Here is a 19,600-nt window from a genome sequence, read left to right as displayed (position 1 = left end):
AGCTGTCTGTTGACATTGCTATTGTTTCAATGAGCCTCTGATAGCCCATCAATCATCCTTCACAGCTCACGGTGCCAGGTTGTCTGTCTGAACTGGTAACTATAAGTCACACGTTTTTCTAAGCAATTCATTGTTACCCCAATACACATTGCAAATGGATCGCTGAAGAAGCAGGACAGAAAGTAGTGTTTGTAATTACTGCAAATTCTACCAAACAAGATTCTGATGCAGCAAAGTTGGACAATGCGGAAAGTACATTGCATATTTTGAAAAACAGTATCTGTGTGATTTGTGCCAGACTTTGTAAACGATTGTAAATGAAGCCATTCTGTTCAAATGTTTATTTATTCATGCCATTTCGATTATAGTATGTCTGTGTATAGACATATAGCTTCGGTTGCGCTTTGTTATGTAGGCAATATAAACCCATTTATTTGAAAAATGTGATACTTATTTACATCGTTTCAGTTGTAGAATTTTGTATGTACATTATATAAATGTACATAGACACATTTGAATGAAGCCCATTCTGTACAAATGTTTATTTATTCATGTAATTTCGATTATAGTATATCTCTATATAAACGCATAGCTTCAGTTGCGTATATGGACGTTGTTATGTAGACAATATCAACCCACTTATTTTACATTTTTTGATACTTATTTACATCATTTCAGTTGTACAGGTTTTGTATGTACATGATATACCTGTATATACACACATTTATTTTAAAATATTTGTTCATTTCATTTTCTATCGTTTTTTGAGGATGCGCGTTATGTAATATGTCTGTATATAAACACATTTCTGTTCAAATGTCCATTTATTTACAATGTTTCAGTTGTGTAGATGCTTTACATGACATTCCTGAATAAAACTATGACATATATTCAATTGTTTATCCTTTCATGATAATATTTATGTTGTTTTTAATACGCCGGTCAAATTGACCGGTCACGGTTGTTCTAGGTATGCATATAAACACAGTTGTTCTAGTATTAACTGTGATCCCTGGTAAGTCTTGAAGGCATTGAGTATAAAACAAAGCCATTGTACAAAACGTAATCGCTAACTTAAACAAGTGGTAATATAAATCAAGCAAGCAGACATTAGCCAGAAGTTGCTAATCTTGTATAAGTAAATGCGGAAATAGGAAGTGCAAAGAGCTCATAGCAGATTACAGACGCTCCCCGGGTTACGCAAGACCCGACTTACGCAAATCCGACCTTACGCAAAAAGTTCCATAAGGCATAAATAAAATTTTCGAGTTGCCGAAAATATTGCGTAGCGTACGGAAAAGCAAATTAGTGCGGTGTGCGGAGGAATACAGCAGTAACATCTCCTACAAGGGAAGGCTTTACGCTCTCACAGCCTCTCAGTCTCATGTTCTTATTGTTTCCGATCGGATACTCGCGGCATCGTGTTATTTCAGTGATACTGTATTTCTGTTATTTCACCCTATTTCACTCAAATTATGACTGGAAAGCGACCAAGTGATAGCAAGAGTGTAGGACCGTTCGTAAGCGAAAGAAGATTGATTTAGAGCAGAAAATGAAAATAGTGAAAAAGTTGCTTGTGAACTCGATTTGGCTACCTCAACAATGAAAAGTATTTTGAATAATAGTGCACGCATAAAAGATAGTGCACGCATAACGAAGCAGCGTTCTGGTGCTATCTATGAAATTGAAAAGTTATTAACAATGTGGATGGAAGATCAGATTCAAAAACATGTGCTGCTTAGCCTAATGATTATTCAAGCGAAGGCTAAAAGTATTTTCGAAGACGTAAAGGGAAAATACAGTGATCCTAACGCAAAGTTTGTGGCTAGTCATGGGTGGTTTAATAGGATGGTATACATCCCTGCATGGTGAATGAATAACAGTGTGGTCTTGAGTAAATCAATTCAGCTTGCAGTGCCTCAGTTCCAACTCAGCTCCAAACAACACCACTAATATTAACAATGTCCAAACTCGAGGAGCAAGGTATTTGTTCTGAGAAACTGTAATGCTTTCATCAGATTACAGCCTCCAGTTCTGCTAAAGGCAATCGTGAAAGTATTTCCAGAATCAAACCACTGATATATTACCCCTGGGCAAGAAACATGACCACAGTGGCCAGTAACACTTCTGGCTCAATTCATTGCCACCCACTCTTGGTCTCACTTCTCAGCCTCTGGGCAATAGTTTTCCACAAGAACTTCCAATTACTGTAAGTCAATGTTTGTAAAATGTCTAAACAAGCTGTGTTAACATATAATTAAAGAGTTACAGTTGTCTGCATCATGATATAGTACAAAATCTTGGCTTACATGACTCCCAGTATTTATAATAGCGTTTCATAAAAAAAAAATACTAGTTATATCCAGGATCCAGCCTTCAATAGCACAGTATTTGCACAGAGACAAGAATGTATGCAGACTACTTGTTCCATGAAAGTAGCTCATAACGTATACACCAATAATGCACTAATCCAAATGTCTACCTATATCTATCTCATGGCGATGACAATAATGCACCCATCTTCCAAGGCCACCACATTTGTTATCGGGTTAGGGGAAACAAGGGCCCAGCCCGATATCAGGTCTTAACTGAATGGCCAGGCAGCGGATTTCCATATTTTAAAACCTTCTCTGCAAAGTTTTATTTTAATTACATCAATGGTTCTCAAATATAGCTAGAAACTGCACTCAGTGTAAGACTGTAATAGGTGGAGCTGCATGAAGATTAAGTTTCCAGTATGAAGGTTAGATAGGAATCGCGCCACATCTATGCTCTAACATGCTTAAAAGTAAGTGCATTTCTACTGGAGACGCTGGGCAACAAGCCCAACAATCTGAGTGCATACATCAAGCAGTGGTAGTGAGGAACTCAGAGCCAACATTGAGTCCTGGCAGCTGTATAACATAACACTTGCAATGTAGTTAGTGCTTCAAGATAAATAATATCTCAGTATCTCACACCAAAACTAAATGAAGGGTGTTTGCAATTTAAGTACAGATTTTTTTTGGATAATGCAGTCTAATATTCAATATTTACAGTATATAAAAACCTGTGAATTAGTACCATTAGTATATATATATATATATATGTTTTACTTGCAAAAACTTGCTCACATCAGAATCCAAATCACGCAGAGTTTGTAACGTTCATTATACAGGAGCAGCCTTCCTTCTTGCAGTTCAGCTCTTCAGGTGATGTTCTCATAGGGGAACGTAAAGTAAAAAAAAGCGAGACATCCTAAGACATGAGTTTCTTAATTAGAATACTGTCGAGATTGAGGGTTATGAACCTCTATTTATATATATATACTGTGGTCAATGGTACGGTGGGGGCCTGTGGCAATGTGCCCCGCCCCTGTGTGCTTATTATGTGTTGTATGTTGCGTGCGTGTGTAAATGTTGGTGTATAGTCATTGGTACACGGGATATAAACGGGTCTGTGTTTCACGTGTATTTAAAAAGTGTAGATTTGTATTTAGGCACGAGGAGAGCACAAATCACTTCACATGCTGGTTAAATGTAATATGTAAGCACGGGGTTGAACAGAATTAATTCACGTGCTGGGATTCAAGTGAATAATTAATTAGTAATTGAATCCCAGCACAATAGTATATATAGACGCACATTTCTTGCAGTCGGGGTTGGGTGTTCAGGGCGAAAGAACGGGAGAGAGAGAGAGAAGGTAAAAATAATAACAAGAATAATAAGTAGTGTTTCTCACCGTGTTTGTTCGTCCCTGTTTGTTAGTGTCTGTCCGTTTTGTTTGTCTCTTTATTTTGGCTACCAGTGCCGTGCCCTGTGTTTTTGTGTTCCAACCTTTTATTTTCTGTTCTGTTCTGTTTAATTATTAAATGCTGAGCGCAATCACGCGCCCAGCTTCACCAAACCACATCTCTCTGTTTATTTATTTCCTGGCTCTGGTCTGACACCACCCACTCCGGCCGTCTTTGTGACACGGCCACAGGGAACTGCTTCTATATCAGAAACTTGGGTCAGTCCGTATGCACGAAAGCACCGTCACTGCAATCACTTTAAGTTCAGTCTGTGATACGTGTGATGGAGGTAGGTTGTCTTTCCACTGTGCCATTATTTCACTGAAATATTAATGTTCTATTGTATTAGTTTGGTTCAGTAATGTAAATATTGTTATTTATATGTTTGTATATATCGCTCGACCTCTCCGCTCCTCCTGCACTAGAAGACTGGCTCTACCTCCTTTACGCTCCCCTGCCTCCAGAGCCCGCTCCTTCTCCACCCTCGCCCCGCAGTAGTGGAATGACCTTCCTACAGATGTCAGGACTGCCCAGTCCCTGACCACCTTCCGGCACCTCCTCAAGACCCACCTCTTCAGACAGCACCTGTAGAACTCCTCTTTTCCCTCTGGACACTTTATCACTCTTCCTTAAATGCACTTTACTTGCTCTTATCTGCCCCATATTTTACTGCATTTAATCCTGTACTTTAGAGTACTGTAATCTGTCAAGTGTTATTTAATCTGTAGTATTTTGTATATAATTATATCCTGATGCAACTATCACTGACACTGTTATCTGCTTCATTATTGAATCGTATTTTGTCATACTTGTACTTGCTAGAACCAAAGTCATTGTATTTATCTTGCTCTTAATTGTATTATTACTTGTACTGTGATCCTTGAAATGTATTTGTTTACGACTGTAAGTCGCCCTGGATAAGGGCGTCTGCTAAGAAATAAATAATAATAATAATAATAATAGTAATAAAAAACGGTGGTATGAATATTATTGGTTATTTCTTCTGATACAGACAATAAATGACTATTGGAAAGCCAGACTGGTCCAGGACTGATTCATTCCGAAGCAAAATACACAACGCAAAATAAACTGCATGAAATTTATGAAAATAAAAACAAGACAGGAGAATCAGCTATTCGATTCTTTCAGCCTGGAACGTGAATGGTTTCAACCCGTTGCGGTCCTATGTCGGACCTGGTCCAACATTACAATTTTCCCTTTCTGGTCCAATGTCGGAACCTGTCCGACACCATCAAAAAGACATAAAGCACAGGTATCCAGTCATTTTTTCTCCAGAAAAAGCAGAGAAAACCATTCAATGGCAGAGTGAGACCGATACAAGCCGAGAGAAGCCAGCGCTCAAAGAATATCACAGACATTTGCAGAGCTTTTTGAGATGTTACAGTAATAAAATAATGACTTGGATCGCATTATTGAGAAGTTTGGTGATAAAATGAGTGATCAGGAGATAATTTATCAGTATGCACAACTATGAAGAGGTATGTGAAAAATACAGCAAACAAGGGGTGGGGCGGGGCTGGATATGCAGTACTGAGTGTCCTGTTGATATGCAGTGCCTTTTAAATCTGTTTTACTGTGAAAAAAATACTTTTAAACAGTGCGTCTAAAATAAATTGCAGGTGTGAATATAAATTGGACCTGAAGCACCTGACACACGCTGAATAAATGGACCGCAAAGGGTTATTACCCAGCATGGAAACCAAGGTGAGTTTCCACATGAATCTCATAATAGCAGGAAGAGGCTCTGCCTTTATTAACGATTGACACTGTAGATAAGTTGTCACAACGGAATGCTATAACTTTTTTTGACCATAGATGACTCAAGATTACAGCAGCAGTCACTTTATCGGATTCAGTTCAAATAAAGCTGAAGATTGTTCCTTTACAGGTAGATGCAGGATCTCCGAGGGCCAGTTTCCGTAGAACCGTTTATTATTATTATTATTATTATTATTATTATTATTATTATTATTATTATTATTATTATTTATTTCTTAGCAGACGCCCTTATCCAGGGCGACTTACAGTCGTAAGCAAAAAATACATTTCAAGAATCACAGTACAAGTATTAATACAATTAAGAGCAAGATAAAATACGATGACTTCAGTTCTAGTAAGTACAAGTATATTACAAAATACGTATCAATATCAGAGCAGATAACAGTGTCAGTGATAGTTTACATCAGGATACGATTAAATGCAAAATACTACAGGTTGAATAACACTTGTGGCAGATTACAGTACAGTACTCTGTAAAGTACAGGATTAAATGCAGTAAAATAGGGAGCAGATAAGTGCAAGTAAAGCATATTAAGGAAGAGTGATAAATTGTCCAGAGGGAAAAGAGGAGTTCTACAGGTGCTGTCTGAAGAGGTGAGTCTTGAGGAGGCGCCGGAAGGTGGTCAGGGGCTGGGCAGTCCTGATATCTGTAGGAAGGTCATTCCACCACTGCAGGGCGAGGGTGGAGAAGGAGCGGGCTCTGGAGGCAGGGGAGCGTAGAGGAGGCACAGCCAGTCTTCTAGTGCAGGAGAAGCGGAGAGGTCGAGTGGGGGTGGAGGGAGAGATGAGGGTCTGGAGGTAGCTGGGTACAGTCTGGTTGCATTTAGTTCCTAAAATTCCACCAAAACCTTGAGTGGGGGCAGCATCAGTATACAGGTTGAGAGAGGCGGGGGATGAGATGATGTCATCACAGAAAAAAGAGTTACCTTGAAAGAAGGTGGGACCATAGATTGATATCTGCTCGGCATCCAGCATTGAGATTGACGTAGTGATGCAATTCGGATACAGAAGGGGCTAGTTTCAAAAGGTAAGAAATAAATGAGCGACCATGGGGAATAATAGCGAAATTGAGATGGCCAAGTAGAGAAAGAAGTTTGCGTTTAGTACACGACTTTCAAAAGCAGAAATATTTTTTAAAGACTTTGATGCGGAGTAGTTCATCTTGAGGGAGGTGAGCTTCCATTTTTTCTAAGTCCAATTCAATCCAGAGAGATTCAAGACTAGTAGTGGGTCCTAGAGTTTTCTCCTACGACAACGTAACTCCAAGTTCGAAAAATAGTGATTTTAAAATACGTATGGAAGGAGCAGGGAGCTGGTCACTAGAGTCCACCAATAAGAAGTCATCTAGTAGGTGAAGTACAAATGGAAGTCTGTGTTCATTTAAAATAATCGAGCATAGGGCCTCAGACTGGGAATTAAATATGTGGGGACTACTCCTGCATCCGAAAGTGAGGCATTTTGCAAAATAAAATGGTTTTTTCCATTGAACCCCGAAAATGTGCCACTGAGGAGGGTGAATGGGCATGACTTTGAAAGCATCAGCAGTATCAGCCTTTGAAAGCTATGCTCCTTGACCTGCTACTTTAATTAAACAAATAGCATTGCGGATTCTAACAATGTAAAGAATTAAATCATTGATACTGGGGATGGAACTGGAATGCGGAGAGGATAAATCAATAATGAGACTTTTCTTGCCTGAATATTTGCAGATGGCGACCCCTAATGTGGTACAGTGAAAAAGGGGGTTCAGAGAATGGGTGATCATAAAACCTTACGTTGTTTTCTGTGGAGTAATTGATCAACAGCTTCGGGAACATTTAAAGCAGATTTTAGATTCCGGGACATGTAAGACACAGACAGGGAATTTACAACTGTGGGAAATCCGTCGTTAACACCTGCGATGAGATCGACTACAAATACTATGTCAGGGGGCTGAAATAATAAAGCAGCCAGAGCGACAGGATTGATGGGAGTAGACAGTACTGGACTGAAGCAGCACAATCGCGCCGAGGGCAAACACTTTTGAACTGCGTCATTTTTATTAGTGGAAGATATCTACTTCTTCAATTCCTAAAAATGTTAAAACAACATGTTCTTTTTTGTACAGCATTTATAGTCACATATTCTTCTTTTGCTGTCTCATGACCTGTTTGCTGAGATAATACTGGGTAATGTGGACATCTGAGTTCATCGAAGCACCCTTCCTTTGATTGGGAAAGATTACAGATCATTCTTTTCCAGTAAACTTTGGCTAAGACTGGGCATTTTTACATTCTATAAGCCTGTGGTTCGTGTAACCAGTTACTGTAACTATATACAAGTCAATCTTCATGACGCTGGAATTTGCATGCAGAGACTGAGTCAAGGTTTCACCCCTGGGAGCTCCGAGCAGGAACACATGCCAAGAAAGTGCACAGAATAAATTGCTGCTGTCTGGTAAATCCATTGCCTTGTGGAAAATAAGACAGAACAATATATTTCGTACTTCTTAGGGTTATATTTCCATGATCGTCCACTGGTCCTCATCAATTAAAATGAATGCCCCTGTCTCTGAATACAGAGCAGCAAAGGCTAATATTATTCTACAGTTATGAGATAGTGGGAAGCTGGGACAGATAATTATTTCTAACAAAAATACACAGTGAATTGAGATTTTATTAAACAAAACTTCTGCAAGTGTATACTGTTTCTGTTTTACTGTATGTACTGCATATTCATAATGCAGTGTTTCATCTGCTGCTGCACTGCTCCTCTGAGCTAACAGATCCGCTGCTGCACTGCTCCTCTGAGCTAACAGATCCGCTGCTGCGCTGCTCTTCTGAGCAAACAGATCCGCTGCTGCGCTGCTCCTCTGAGCAAACAGATCCGCTGCTGCGCTGCTCCTCTGAGCTAACAGATCCGCTGCTGCGCTGCTCCTCTGAGCTAACAGATCCGCTGCTGCGCTGCTCCTCTGAGCTAACAGATCCGCTGCTGCACTGCTCCTCTGAGCTAACAGATCCGCTGCTGCACTGCTCCTCTGAGCAAACAGATCCGCTGCTGCGCTGCTCCTCTGAGCAAACAGATCCGCTGCTGCATGTCTTCAGCAGAGCCAGTTTCACTTACAGTCACTGCTGCAGGCGAGTGACTTACTTCAGAGTCTTCCCCCTCGTCAACCCTTGTACTTTTCTCCCCTTTTGAGGAGAAAAAAGGACGGTATTTTGACTGACCTTCGGCGGTCCGCTTTTTGGATGACATTCTGAATGCAAAGAGTATGAAAGCAAGACAGGCATTCATTTCTTTCTAGGGCTGGGACGATGCATCGATGGATAAAGTACCCGTCGATGGATCAAAACTAAATGAATATGGTGAAACCACATGTCGTTTCATTAATCCATTTCATTAGGACGAAATTAAATTATATCAAACTGTACTCTAGTTCCCTGCCTTTGCTTTCTATTTCTTTCAAAACCCCACCCCCCACACACATCTACGCACAAACATTTTCTAGAATCAACCCGGGAACTCAGTCGAAAGCGTGAACAGAACAAACCCAGTGAAATAGCAGTATAGCTTCTACAGGATTAAAGCTTTCTTGGTTAAATTACGAACAATGCCGTCCGACGTTTGGAAAGGTAAAATGCAGCATTTGTGAAACTTTGCTGAGCTTCTCCGGCAATAACACAAACCTGCGGGACCATTTAGTGAGGCTCCATCCAACAAAATATGACAATGTGAGTACTAAAAAACAGAGCAAACTACTACAGTGGCATCGTATTGTGGAAAGAAAATCGAGCCAAAAAGTGTCCGAGCAAAAGAAATAACAGGCCTGATAGTGGATGTTATACATCATGGAAAGAGCTGCATTTAAAAAACTGATAGCGAATCTTGCTCCGGGCTACACAATGCCATGTCGAAACATTTACAGAGCAATGCCTTTACTTACGCATGTAAACGATCATACTGGGGCACTTTTTAATGGCGTGGCAAGTGTGCGCTGTGCAGAGCACAATATAAACCTATGCATTCAGAACAGTTTGGAGGATGTTTCAGCCGTACAAACATTAGAGGCAACAACAAGAAGACTTGTTGCACATTTTTTTAAAAAGTGAGCTGGCAACAAGTGCTTTAAATAGAAAACAAACAGAAATGCTGAACACAGTAAAGGCGCCACTAAAGTTAATACAGGATGTGCAAACAAGATGGAACACAGTATATTATATGTTTTGAACGTCTGTTTGAGTTGAAGTGGCCAGTAATTGCAGTTTTGTCAAACCCTGGAAGCTAATGGCAAGGTAGCCCCTCTACTTCAGCCATTAGAATTAGCTACAGTACTGTTAAGCGCAGAGAAAAACACGACAGCTAGTTCCATGTACCCAGTTACAACAGGGATGAAATACAGACTGAGCGAAGTTCCCGTTGAAGCTTGTGAAGGGGACACAACACCTGCTTTGCTAAGTCCAAATGCACAAAGTTTGCAAGAAAAACTACTGTGTAATTTATCACAGCGATTTCATTTACAGAACTGAATGACCCAGGCGATAAAGTTATGCCACTGCTTTTTGCATCATTCCTTGATTCCCGATTTCGCAATGTGGATTTCCTATCAGAACAAGCCAGAGCCACTGCAGTTGAAGCAATGCTTTCCAGACTAGTCAGGCTGACGGACAGCAGTCCCGCTAACGACACGAAAACAAAGACAAAACAAGCATTTACGTTGTTATTTGGTGGACGGCAGCAACCAGAGATGACAAAAACAAAAAGTAAATCATTCTGGACCATGGACTTTATCAAATAAGTTGGACTTGTGAAGTGTTAAATTAGTTCAAGTTGAATTGGTTGGTGTTCCCACTTCGTTGGATTTTGTTGCAAAATATTTTTTTCTAACCAGGTGCTGTCAGTCAAGACATCTTACATAAGAGACATTTTAATCATTTTAACCATTTCTGAGAATGAGAAACTCGCTGGGTATCGTTTGATTTATATTAGAACATAGGAAATGTCTCAGGTTTATTTTACTCTAAAATTAGAAAGAGATAAACTGCAGAAATGTTTCGTTCTCGTGCTTACATCAGATATCTGAAAACGTGTGATTTGTTTATTCTCTTATACCGTATGTTTTGCGTTATGGAAAAAAATGATGCATCGATGCATTGCCTCTTTAAGAATAGTAGAAAAACCACCATCGATCCAGCCCTATGACTTTCAGACCATCGGGCCTAATTTCGATTAAATGTCAGTATGTAATAATTTTGATAAAATTGATATGTGATGTAGCTTCAACATTTCCCCAAATATTAGTAACTTAGCTAGTTAGCTACCAATTGGTGATGATGGTAATAACATGATCCAACCAACATTTTATACTAATTCGCTCACGATATTTATGTCATCATTAAAGTTACACTGTAGATGATGCAAACGTTAAAATATTAATAAGCAACACATTATATTTTGTAATGTAATTGCTTGATCTGGAATCAAACTAATTTAGGCTACTTGCGCTAGCTATGTATGTATAAATTTAACTCTGTTGGTGAGAGAAAAAATCGTTATGAAACTTACCCGAGTGATTGTAAATGATAATCAGCTTCTTGTGTTGTGTATCATTTCTCACCCAATCATATGTCGATGCAACAATTGGCCACTTCTTGCATTGGCCATAATTTCCCAGCCAATCATGTTTCAGTACAATCACAGGGTCATTCACATGACGTGAACACCAAATACGTCATGTTACGTAGGGGGAGGGGAGGCGAGGCGGCGCAGGAGCTAAAACAAACCTGAAAACAAACTTCACACGTGCAATTATGATTTATTTTACCAACTCTGTAGGACCGACGGCTGCCTTTTTATAGAATGGTAGGGGAACCACTGTATTGTGTTACCATTCCCATCTGATACAGGCCAGGTGATACAAACTGCTGTGTCGAATATCATTTAAAACATTTCTGTGACGTCAGCCTTTGATCTTTTAATTGATTAATTCTACAAATCTTCTAACTAAAAGTGGCTGTGTGGCTTTGAAGAGAAGTGCGGGGCATATATAACGTTGATTAACGAATCATCAAGGAAACCACAGTCAAAACAATTTAACAGAAATGTGAATACCATCTGTACCATTTCAACAATTAGTTATGAGATGGCTGAATTAGAAAATTACATACAAAGTGAATCTAAACAGGAAGAACAACGTATTTGCTAAGATGGCTCTTTTACTTTTCTTGATAAGTCAGAATGCAACAGCTATGCATCCAGACAAGCTAAGCAAGCAACTGTGGTTAGTATTAACCATTTAATAGAAAATGATGCTTACTGATTATATCAGCAACATTTACAGTATGTTTAGTTACTAGGTCTAAATTCATAATCTGTAGTGCATATGGTACGTGCATCAGATCCTAAACTCAAACATGTGTTCAACAAAACAGCCCTACAGTCAATCAGTGTTCAACCTCAGCCGTTTACAGTATGAATTCCCTGTGTATAACAGCTCACAAGGCAACACAAATCGCTAGACTAGATTATTAATGTTCTGAAAACAATGAATGTGATATAGGAACATGTCTGCCGTACTGTCTTTAAATATTTAAATACAGAGAAATGAATCTGAAAAAAAAGATCAACAGTATAAAAAAACTTCCAGTGTACTTTTTTTTTTTCTTAAACATAGTTCTTGGCCGATTGACAATTCTGCCCACTCATATGGAACAAAAATATATATTTTTAATATATAATAATAAATTTATGATACTTACAACATCATTCTTGAATTAAATAGAATATAATAAAATATATATTATCAAGATATTTTATACATTTTTAATACACCAAAATTGGCCCCTTTTCTAGATATGTAAAATATGTGAGATATATGGTAAATGTATGTTTTATGTATTTAAAATATATAAATGTGTGTATTTTTATTCAGTTCCAAAATATTTACACCAATTTGTTGCTAAATATATTTCTTAATATATTTAAACAGCATCAATAAATATTTTTTAAATGTATGACAAATGTAAGGCAAAAACATAATATATTTTAAATATATGTTAAGTTTATTGCAAATATATATTGATAACAATAAAATAAAATATATGTTTAGTCAGTTAAATAAAATGAATTAGTAATGTATAAAAAATGCATTAAAAATATCTGGTGCATTTGGAATATATTTTAAATATAATTTAACCTGTGAGCCATTTATTTTATATGTTGAAAATATATGGTAAGGTTATAACTATATTATTCATATATTTAACATGTTTCCAATTCATAAAAAAATATATTAAAACATAATTTCTTTCCATATGGGCAGTAAGCTTCAGAACTTACACACAAATGAAAAGGCCTTCAGCTCTGATTTATAGAAGCATTACACTCAGTTTGACCTCCAGTTTCATAACCAGATTTATAGCAGATCACTTAGTTTGCTATGAATTAGAATCCCGCTGCTTCAATACGTGCACGCTATTTGTTGTAACTTAATTTTAACACAGGAACGCAAACACAGAGGGTGTTAGTTTGGCAGAACAGGACAGGTTTAATTAGGCCTCAAGGACAAAAAGAAACAAGCAAAGGGTTGTTGTGGCTTGTCCTTGCCACACTTCATTCAATAAACAAGAGACTGAAAAGCAGCGTGTGTGCAAATACCTTCAAGCAAACACTGGGTCAATTTAAGACGTGGCGGTTGTGCAGTGAATCGAAACGTTTGTGTAGTGTGAAGTGTGTGTAGGCACCTACATTCCCCACTGGAGACAAATAAAAATATCAGTTATTCCTGGTATTGCCTACTGACTATCCCAGTATAACTGTAATCACTGCAGGAAAGCCACGTGCTTAAAGGCATTAATAAGCACAGGTCAGCCTGATATCCTGTCAGTGACCAAGCTGCTGATTCTTGTAAGCCCGCCCTGGTGGCAATTATCATTTTTTGGGCAATCTTTTAGAAATTGTTTAGGAAGGAATTAAGAAAAGGTTATTTTCCAGTGTTTTATCCATTTAAAGATCTTTATACTGTATACATCGTTCAAAGACTGATGAATAGATTAAAGAAACATGGAAAGATGAATGTTTGGCCCGTGGTCTTGCCTTGTGGAACAGGAGGAGCCGACCTCAGAAGGGAGGGAGGGTGCTAAGCATTTCTGCTACAATTATGGCAAGTCTCCAATACAAATTGAAACAGACAAAGGATGGCAATGGTGTAAAGAAAGTATACTGAATAAAAATTAGGTTCATATTTTCTAGCAACATGATATATAAGATTTGAATTGAAGTTTGTAAAGTTACATTCAAGAGGATCGTGACCTCCCTCAATAAACAATAAGTCTCAGAATTAACCAGCAACCTTTTCATATAACCTAGTGGCATTATTACTGCAGATATGGTAGAGTCTGTGGGTTGCAAATGAATGTGAATGCCTTTGACAATTACCTTTTCCAATAGTCGGGCAATAGTCACACTGCCTCTGCCAAGTGTGTTTCAGGCAAAACATAACTAATTTAATTACTTCAGTATATTCTTGCTGCATGAAACTTATACATAGAAATGTACAAGATCCTCAACCAAACCCCTGCCCCAGAAACGGGGTACTTTGTATATACTAACCTTTAACAAGTTGTAACAAATACATCCAGAACAACTCAAGAGAAACATTTATTCCTCATTTGCCCAACTGTGACAGCCACAACTTGTACCACTTTGAATGATGCACATATTTGGCAGATGTCCCAACACAAACACATTTTTTTTTTAATATGGGGAAACCAAGATACTGTATTTGTAGAGCAAATGTTTGCGCTGAATAAAAGTATAATAAACATCAAAGAACGAAATGATTTGAACACAAGAAAAGCATTGCTTAGTACTCCTATAAAGAAACTTGCACAATTTATGAGACATACGTAACAGTCGGTTATGTTTTTACAGTGTGGTTTCTGTCAAACACAGGGATAGAAATAAGGCTCCCGTTGCACTGTACAATGTACAGGTCACTCGTAGCTTGCTTAGACACACCTGAGCCTGTCACTAACAAGTTCAAGAGTACAAATTAGACTCTAAAACAAAAGCGATATATATATAAAAAAAAAAAAAAAAACATGTAGAGTGGCACAGAAGGCTCTGTCAATCAGAAATGGATCTTTAACCTGATTTAATCGTCTTCCACTCACTGTATATAGAGATATGAGAACTGGGGCCAGACTAGATTCTTTTCTGCCTCATTTGATTTCTCTTCCAGCCACAGTGCAATGTAGCCACACCTAATGCTACAGGCTCAAGCATGCTCTCAAGATGACTTACCTTGGTTCATTAGTACAAGGCTTCCTGTCAATAGTGCCACGCAGTTAGTAGGTTGGTGATTGTGCAGATACTGAAACCCCCATCCTCGGCTGTACGACTTGTCATACATGTATCTGGAGGCATTGGCAATCACCTCCAGAAACCTCTCCTGCTGGGACTTGCTCAGGTAGTTGTACAGAAAGTCGTATGCAGTAGAAAATCCAACAAGCGAGTGAGCTAAAGGTACTTCATCCCAAGGAGCATCTTTTACCAACCTAGAACCAAAAAAGAAGTTCATTGTAAATCACTGTGCCACAAATACATGAGCAATGCTCTATAGTACAGTGCAGAGCAGTGGTTTTCAACCCCGGTCCTCGGGGACCCCTGTGTCTTCTGGTTTTCAATCCAACTCAGCTCTCAATTACTTAACTAAGCACTAAATTGAACTAATAATTAGCTTAATTTAGACCTTTTGAATTGTTCTCAGCTCCTAAAAAGTTGCAGATTTCTAGTTATTTATAACATTTTATAGTTAAGTTGAAATCTCCAATTGTTTAAGAGCTGAAAACTTTTACTTTTTCTTATTAAAGTTTCTATTGGTAAAGAATGAGAACTGTAGGGGGTTCGTGTAAAATATTAGAAGTATAACAAAAAAAAAAAAAAAAAAACATTGGCTTGGTTTTTGCTGCCTGAGCTATAATAGAAATTGCATAGCAGCAAGACTTGCAGAAATGACAAGTGGGTTTTAAACTATGATATTGGGGAATGTAAATAAAGTCCCTTCTCATGAAGCTTGTGCACTTTACAATAATGTACTGTAGTAAACATAGCCCAGGGAACGCCTTTTAGCATACTATGCAGCTGAAAACTATTATGGCACTATTAGTCCATGGGCCAAGCCCAGGAATGTTCAAGTTAGCTGCACCCCACCGTCAGACTAAGGTTTTTTGGTATCATTTTGTTCCTTTGCTTGTCCACATTACATTTTTGCCTGTTGCCTGTTGTTTGTATCCGTCTGGCTTAGCAACAGTATATTGTGAATTTACCTCTCATATCTGAAAATACTTTTTTAAAATACATTTTCTGTGATGGCTTCAGTTTCACCAAGCTATAAAATGTTAACTTCTACAAAACATTTTACGTAGACAAGTGCTACTTGACATGTTTATAAACATGAAAAGATGGTAAAAGCAGGATGCTGGAGTCAAATAATGTGTAATTGTATTAATTAAGCACTTCATAATGATATATTCATTTAAACAATCTGATCCTTTTAAGCCAGGATAAATAAATGTCACAATCGACAAAGGAACTGATGTCCGCCAGTTCCAAATCAACACTGAACTGAACTGTGAATCTTCTTTTTATACAAACGTGTGTGTGTGTGTGAGAGAGAAAATGAAAGAGAGAGAGAGAGAGAGAGAGAGAGAGAGAGAGAGAGAGAGAGAAAAGGTGAAAGTGAGTGTGTATGGGGATTATTTTGCCCCATAACTGGCATACAAAAATGAATCACTAATGTCTTTTGATCACAAATTTAAAAAAAAAAAATGAGAAGGATTGCATTGATGGGAAAACAAAGTTATAATTGGTTTATATGTCAGCATCACTGTCATCCTCAAATTCTCTGTCACTTTGGCATTGTGTAGAGATCTCACAGCTCTGTCCACACTTGCAGAGTTCTGTGCAAGCCAGCATGTTGGTGATACAGGAGCAACGAATTCCATTACATTTCCCTGAACTGCCATAGTTGACAAGCCCCATGGGGGCATTTGGTGCAGGCAAGATATCCATCCAATTGAAAGTGAGATCCCTTGAACCACTGTCCACACATGTCCAACATGGTCTGGTATAGTTGGTTTGGCTTTACATGGCAGCCTGGTAGTTCTCCCTTTGTATGTACTACTTTAAGGCATCTCTGCATGGTGATAACTGGTTGCTCTGAAGATTTCTGCTGTAGAAGAGTTAGTAACAGCACTGATTAACATACTCTCCTGCTTTACCATACAAGGAACAGACAAATGCCTCACTAGACTTGACTATCTCTTTGCTTATATCAAACTGCTGCCCCAGTTTGCTCATTGACTGACAATGTCCTGCATTGCTGACAATTAAGTCAAATGAGAGTTTCTTCCCCTTTCCATGGAATGCACTGGTGGTGTCAAGTTCTTGCACATAGCTTCCACATCTAAAAATTGGCTGTGCATTCTTCTGTGTTTCTGTGTGTATCACAATTCTTGCTGAAATGTTCTTCTGCAAAAAGCAAGCCAGGACTAGCACATCTATATCTGGAGTCTTGATCACTACAGTGGTTTTTCCTCATCAGCTGCATGTTTGGCATGCAGAAACATACAAGTATCTGCCTCCTCATGTGTAGACTCCAATGCCTTTATAACCTGATGCCAAACCCTTCCATTGCTGGCATAAACCTTGTGACGGTGTTTGCTAAATCCATAATAGATAATATGGCTACCAAACATGTCTGCATATTTATCATTGGACCACTCATGAAGGAAGAACTGGGTAAGAGCTGTCTTGTTGGCATCATGAGACAGGAACTTCTTCCATTGCTTCAGAGCTTTTTTTTTTTTTTCTTTGATGGAGTTTTCTCTGTATTCATCAGTAACAATATCCACTTGAGAAGATGCCTTGGAGAACTGCAAGGCCTTGTCCAGAACTACCACAGCAAGGTCAGCAAGAAAGGGATTGCAGCAAAGCCATCAGATCGATGATCCACACAGCCTGGTCTGGAATTACATCAGCTGGCTTGACACCCTTTTCAATCAAAACACCCAGCCAACCGGACACGATGCGACAATTGAAAATGTACACAATGCGACAAAACGAATAGAACCTATACTTTTGATAAGTACCTATTACACCCCAGGTGACATGAAATAAATAGGATTGAATCCTACATTTTGCAATTTCTTCACGCGACAACTAGTGAATTAAGCAATCAGAGAACAGCTTCAATGCACATGGTCCACCAGATTGACACAGTATCCAAAATGACTGAGGAAAAAATAATACTTGCCACAATTGGCTGAGCGCTGCCCGGGTAGGGAGGGCTTAGGTCGGCAGGGGAATCCACGGCTCACCGCGCATCAGCGACCCCTGTGGCCGATAGGGCGCCTGTGGCTCTGCAGCGGAGCCGCCAGATCTGTGTTGTCCTCCGGCACTATAGGTCTGGTAGCATTGCTGTGGATCTGCAGTGCGAAAAATGACGGCTTGGAAGGAGCACGTTTCGGAGGACGCGTGTTTCAGCCTCCGTTTCCCAAGTCGGCGGGGGGGTTGCGAGCGGTGAGCCGGGGATACAGATAATAATTGGGCATGCTAAATTGGGGTGAAAACCGGGGTAAAAATAATTGGCGACGACTAAATTAAAAAAAAAAAATAATAATACAATCAATGCCTGTAGGTTGGGCATTCGCCTTCACTTCAGACTCCAAAAACACCTAAAAAAAAACACCTAAACTCCCCTCTTCCCAAGCAAAGGATTTTGCTCTTCCTTTATACAGATGGCCACTCCCCAATTAGCACTAAATTACCTAACTGGGGAATGGACACACCTGTGATTGTTGGCAGGGACAGAATTAACCCCATCCCTGCCAACCTTACATTCCTACACATATTATTTACACAAGTAGGGCTTTTGAATTGTGTTTCACCATTTATTAAATATGTTAACTGCACTTCTTGATTCTTTAGCATGACTGTATGCTTTGCTCAACCTTTTTAAGCATGCCTAATTGTAAATGTAATCTGTCGACCTAATGTTAAAAATACTCCATCTGCAACAATGCCTGTAATTTCACCTCTGCCTGAGTGTGACAGAGATCGAATGATTCTTGGTGATAGATCTCCCTCTCGACCTGTGAGGGCATGGTGTACGAGGAACAGAGTACCCTTAATGAAATGACACGACAATTTATTCCGTAGGGTAGATGGAAGTCGGTCATTTCGGAAGGGGGCGGAGCCACGGCACCCGAGCTCAGTGACCCGGACGGTAAGCGGCGTGGCATCCGAGGACTGGAGGAGCGGATGCGCTCGTTAACCTCGGGGTCATGGGCGAGGGTATAAATAGGGGGCATGGCTTGAGTGATCTGTTCCTTTGCAAATGGTTACAATTACATAACCGAGAAGGAGCCCGTAATAAAGAAATAAACCGTGAGTGTTTCGTGTCTGTGTGTTAACACTGTGTGTCTTGTGTGTTGTTTTCACTAAAGATTACTAAGCACGATCCGGAGCTGCAGCCGCAGGCCAGCAAAAACCCGGACTTCACCACGCACCTTTTCCACCACAGGAACTGTCTTTGTTTTCACCACTAGCACTAGAATCACGCACTGTCTAATTGTGTCTGTGTTTTGTGTTTTGTGTGGGTGATGGAACGGGACTTTTGGTTACGGGTCAAACCCGTGGGATTACAAACTGAAGTGATACACGCCGCTGTACCACTTCCAACATTGTCATTATTTACAGGTTTGCCTTAAGGCTCTGGACATTTATCAAATTGAATAAACACCCTTGCACCTGTACAGACGTTGTCCATGTGATTACTCCGCTCTGCACTGCACACACCTGCACGTCTTTACCACTTTGCCACACTGAGTCAACGGCCCGCCACACTTTTGCCTTAATAGAATCAGTAGGCATTGGCTTGGCAGAATCCGGTAATAATAATCATTTTATAAAAAATGACAGCAGTCATTAGAAAGATAATATCTCTGCTTCATTTTGTTGTGCTGGCTTGCTGATATTTTATAGAACACT

General features: G+C 39.3%; 1 protein-coding gene across 2 annotated transcripts in view; it reads right to left on the bottom strand.

Annotated features, from left to right (window-relative positions):
• LOC117410583 (dermatan-sulfate epimerase-like) overlaps positions 1 to 19,600 on the bottom strand; it is a 38,297-nt gene that overhangs the window by 9,924 nt on the left and 8,773 nt on the right. For both annotated transcript variants that reach the window (XM_034017241.3, XM_034017243.3), the window contains one exon: positions 14,852 to 15,105. In XM_034017241.3, the coding sequence (XP_033873132.3) occupies positions 14,852 to 15,105 (254 nt within the window). The remainder of the gene's footprint in view (positions 1 to 14,851; positions 15,106 to 19,600) is intronic.

The sequence above is a fragment of the Acipenser ruthenus genome, chromosome 6 (assembly GCF_902713425.1).
Source record: "Acipenser ruthenus chromosome 6, fAciRut3.2 maternal haplotype, whole genome shotgun sequence".
NCBI classification, from domain to species: Eukaryota; Metazoa; Chordata; class Actinopteri; order Acipenseriformes; family Acipenseridae; genus Acipenser; species Acipenser ruthenus.
Note: the sequence above shows the minus strand (reverse complement) of the source record. Positions and strands in the feature narration are given on the sequence as shown.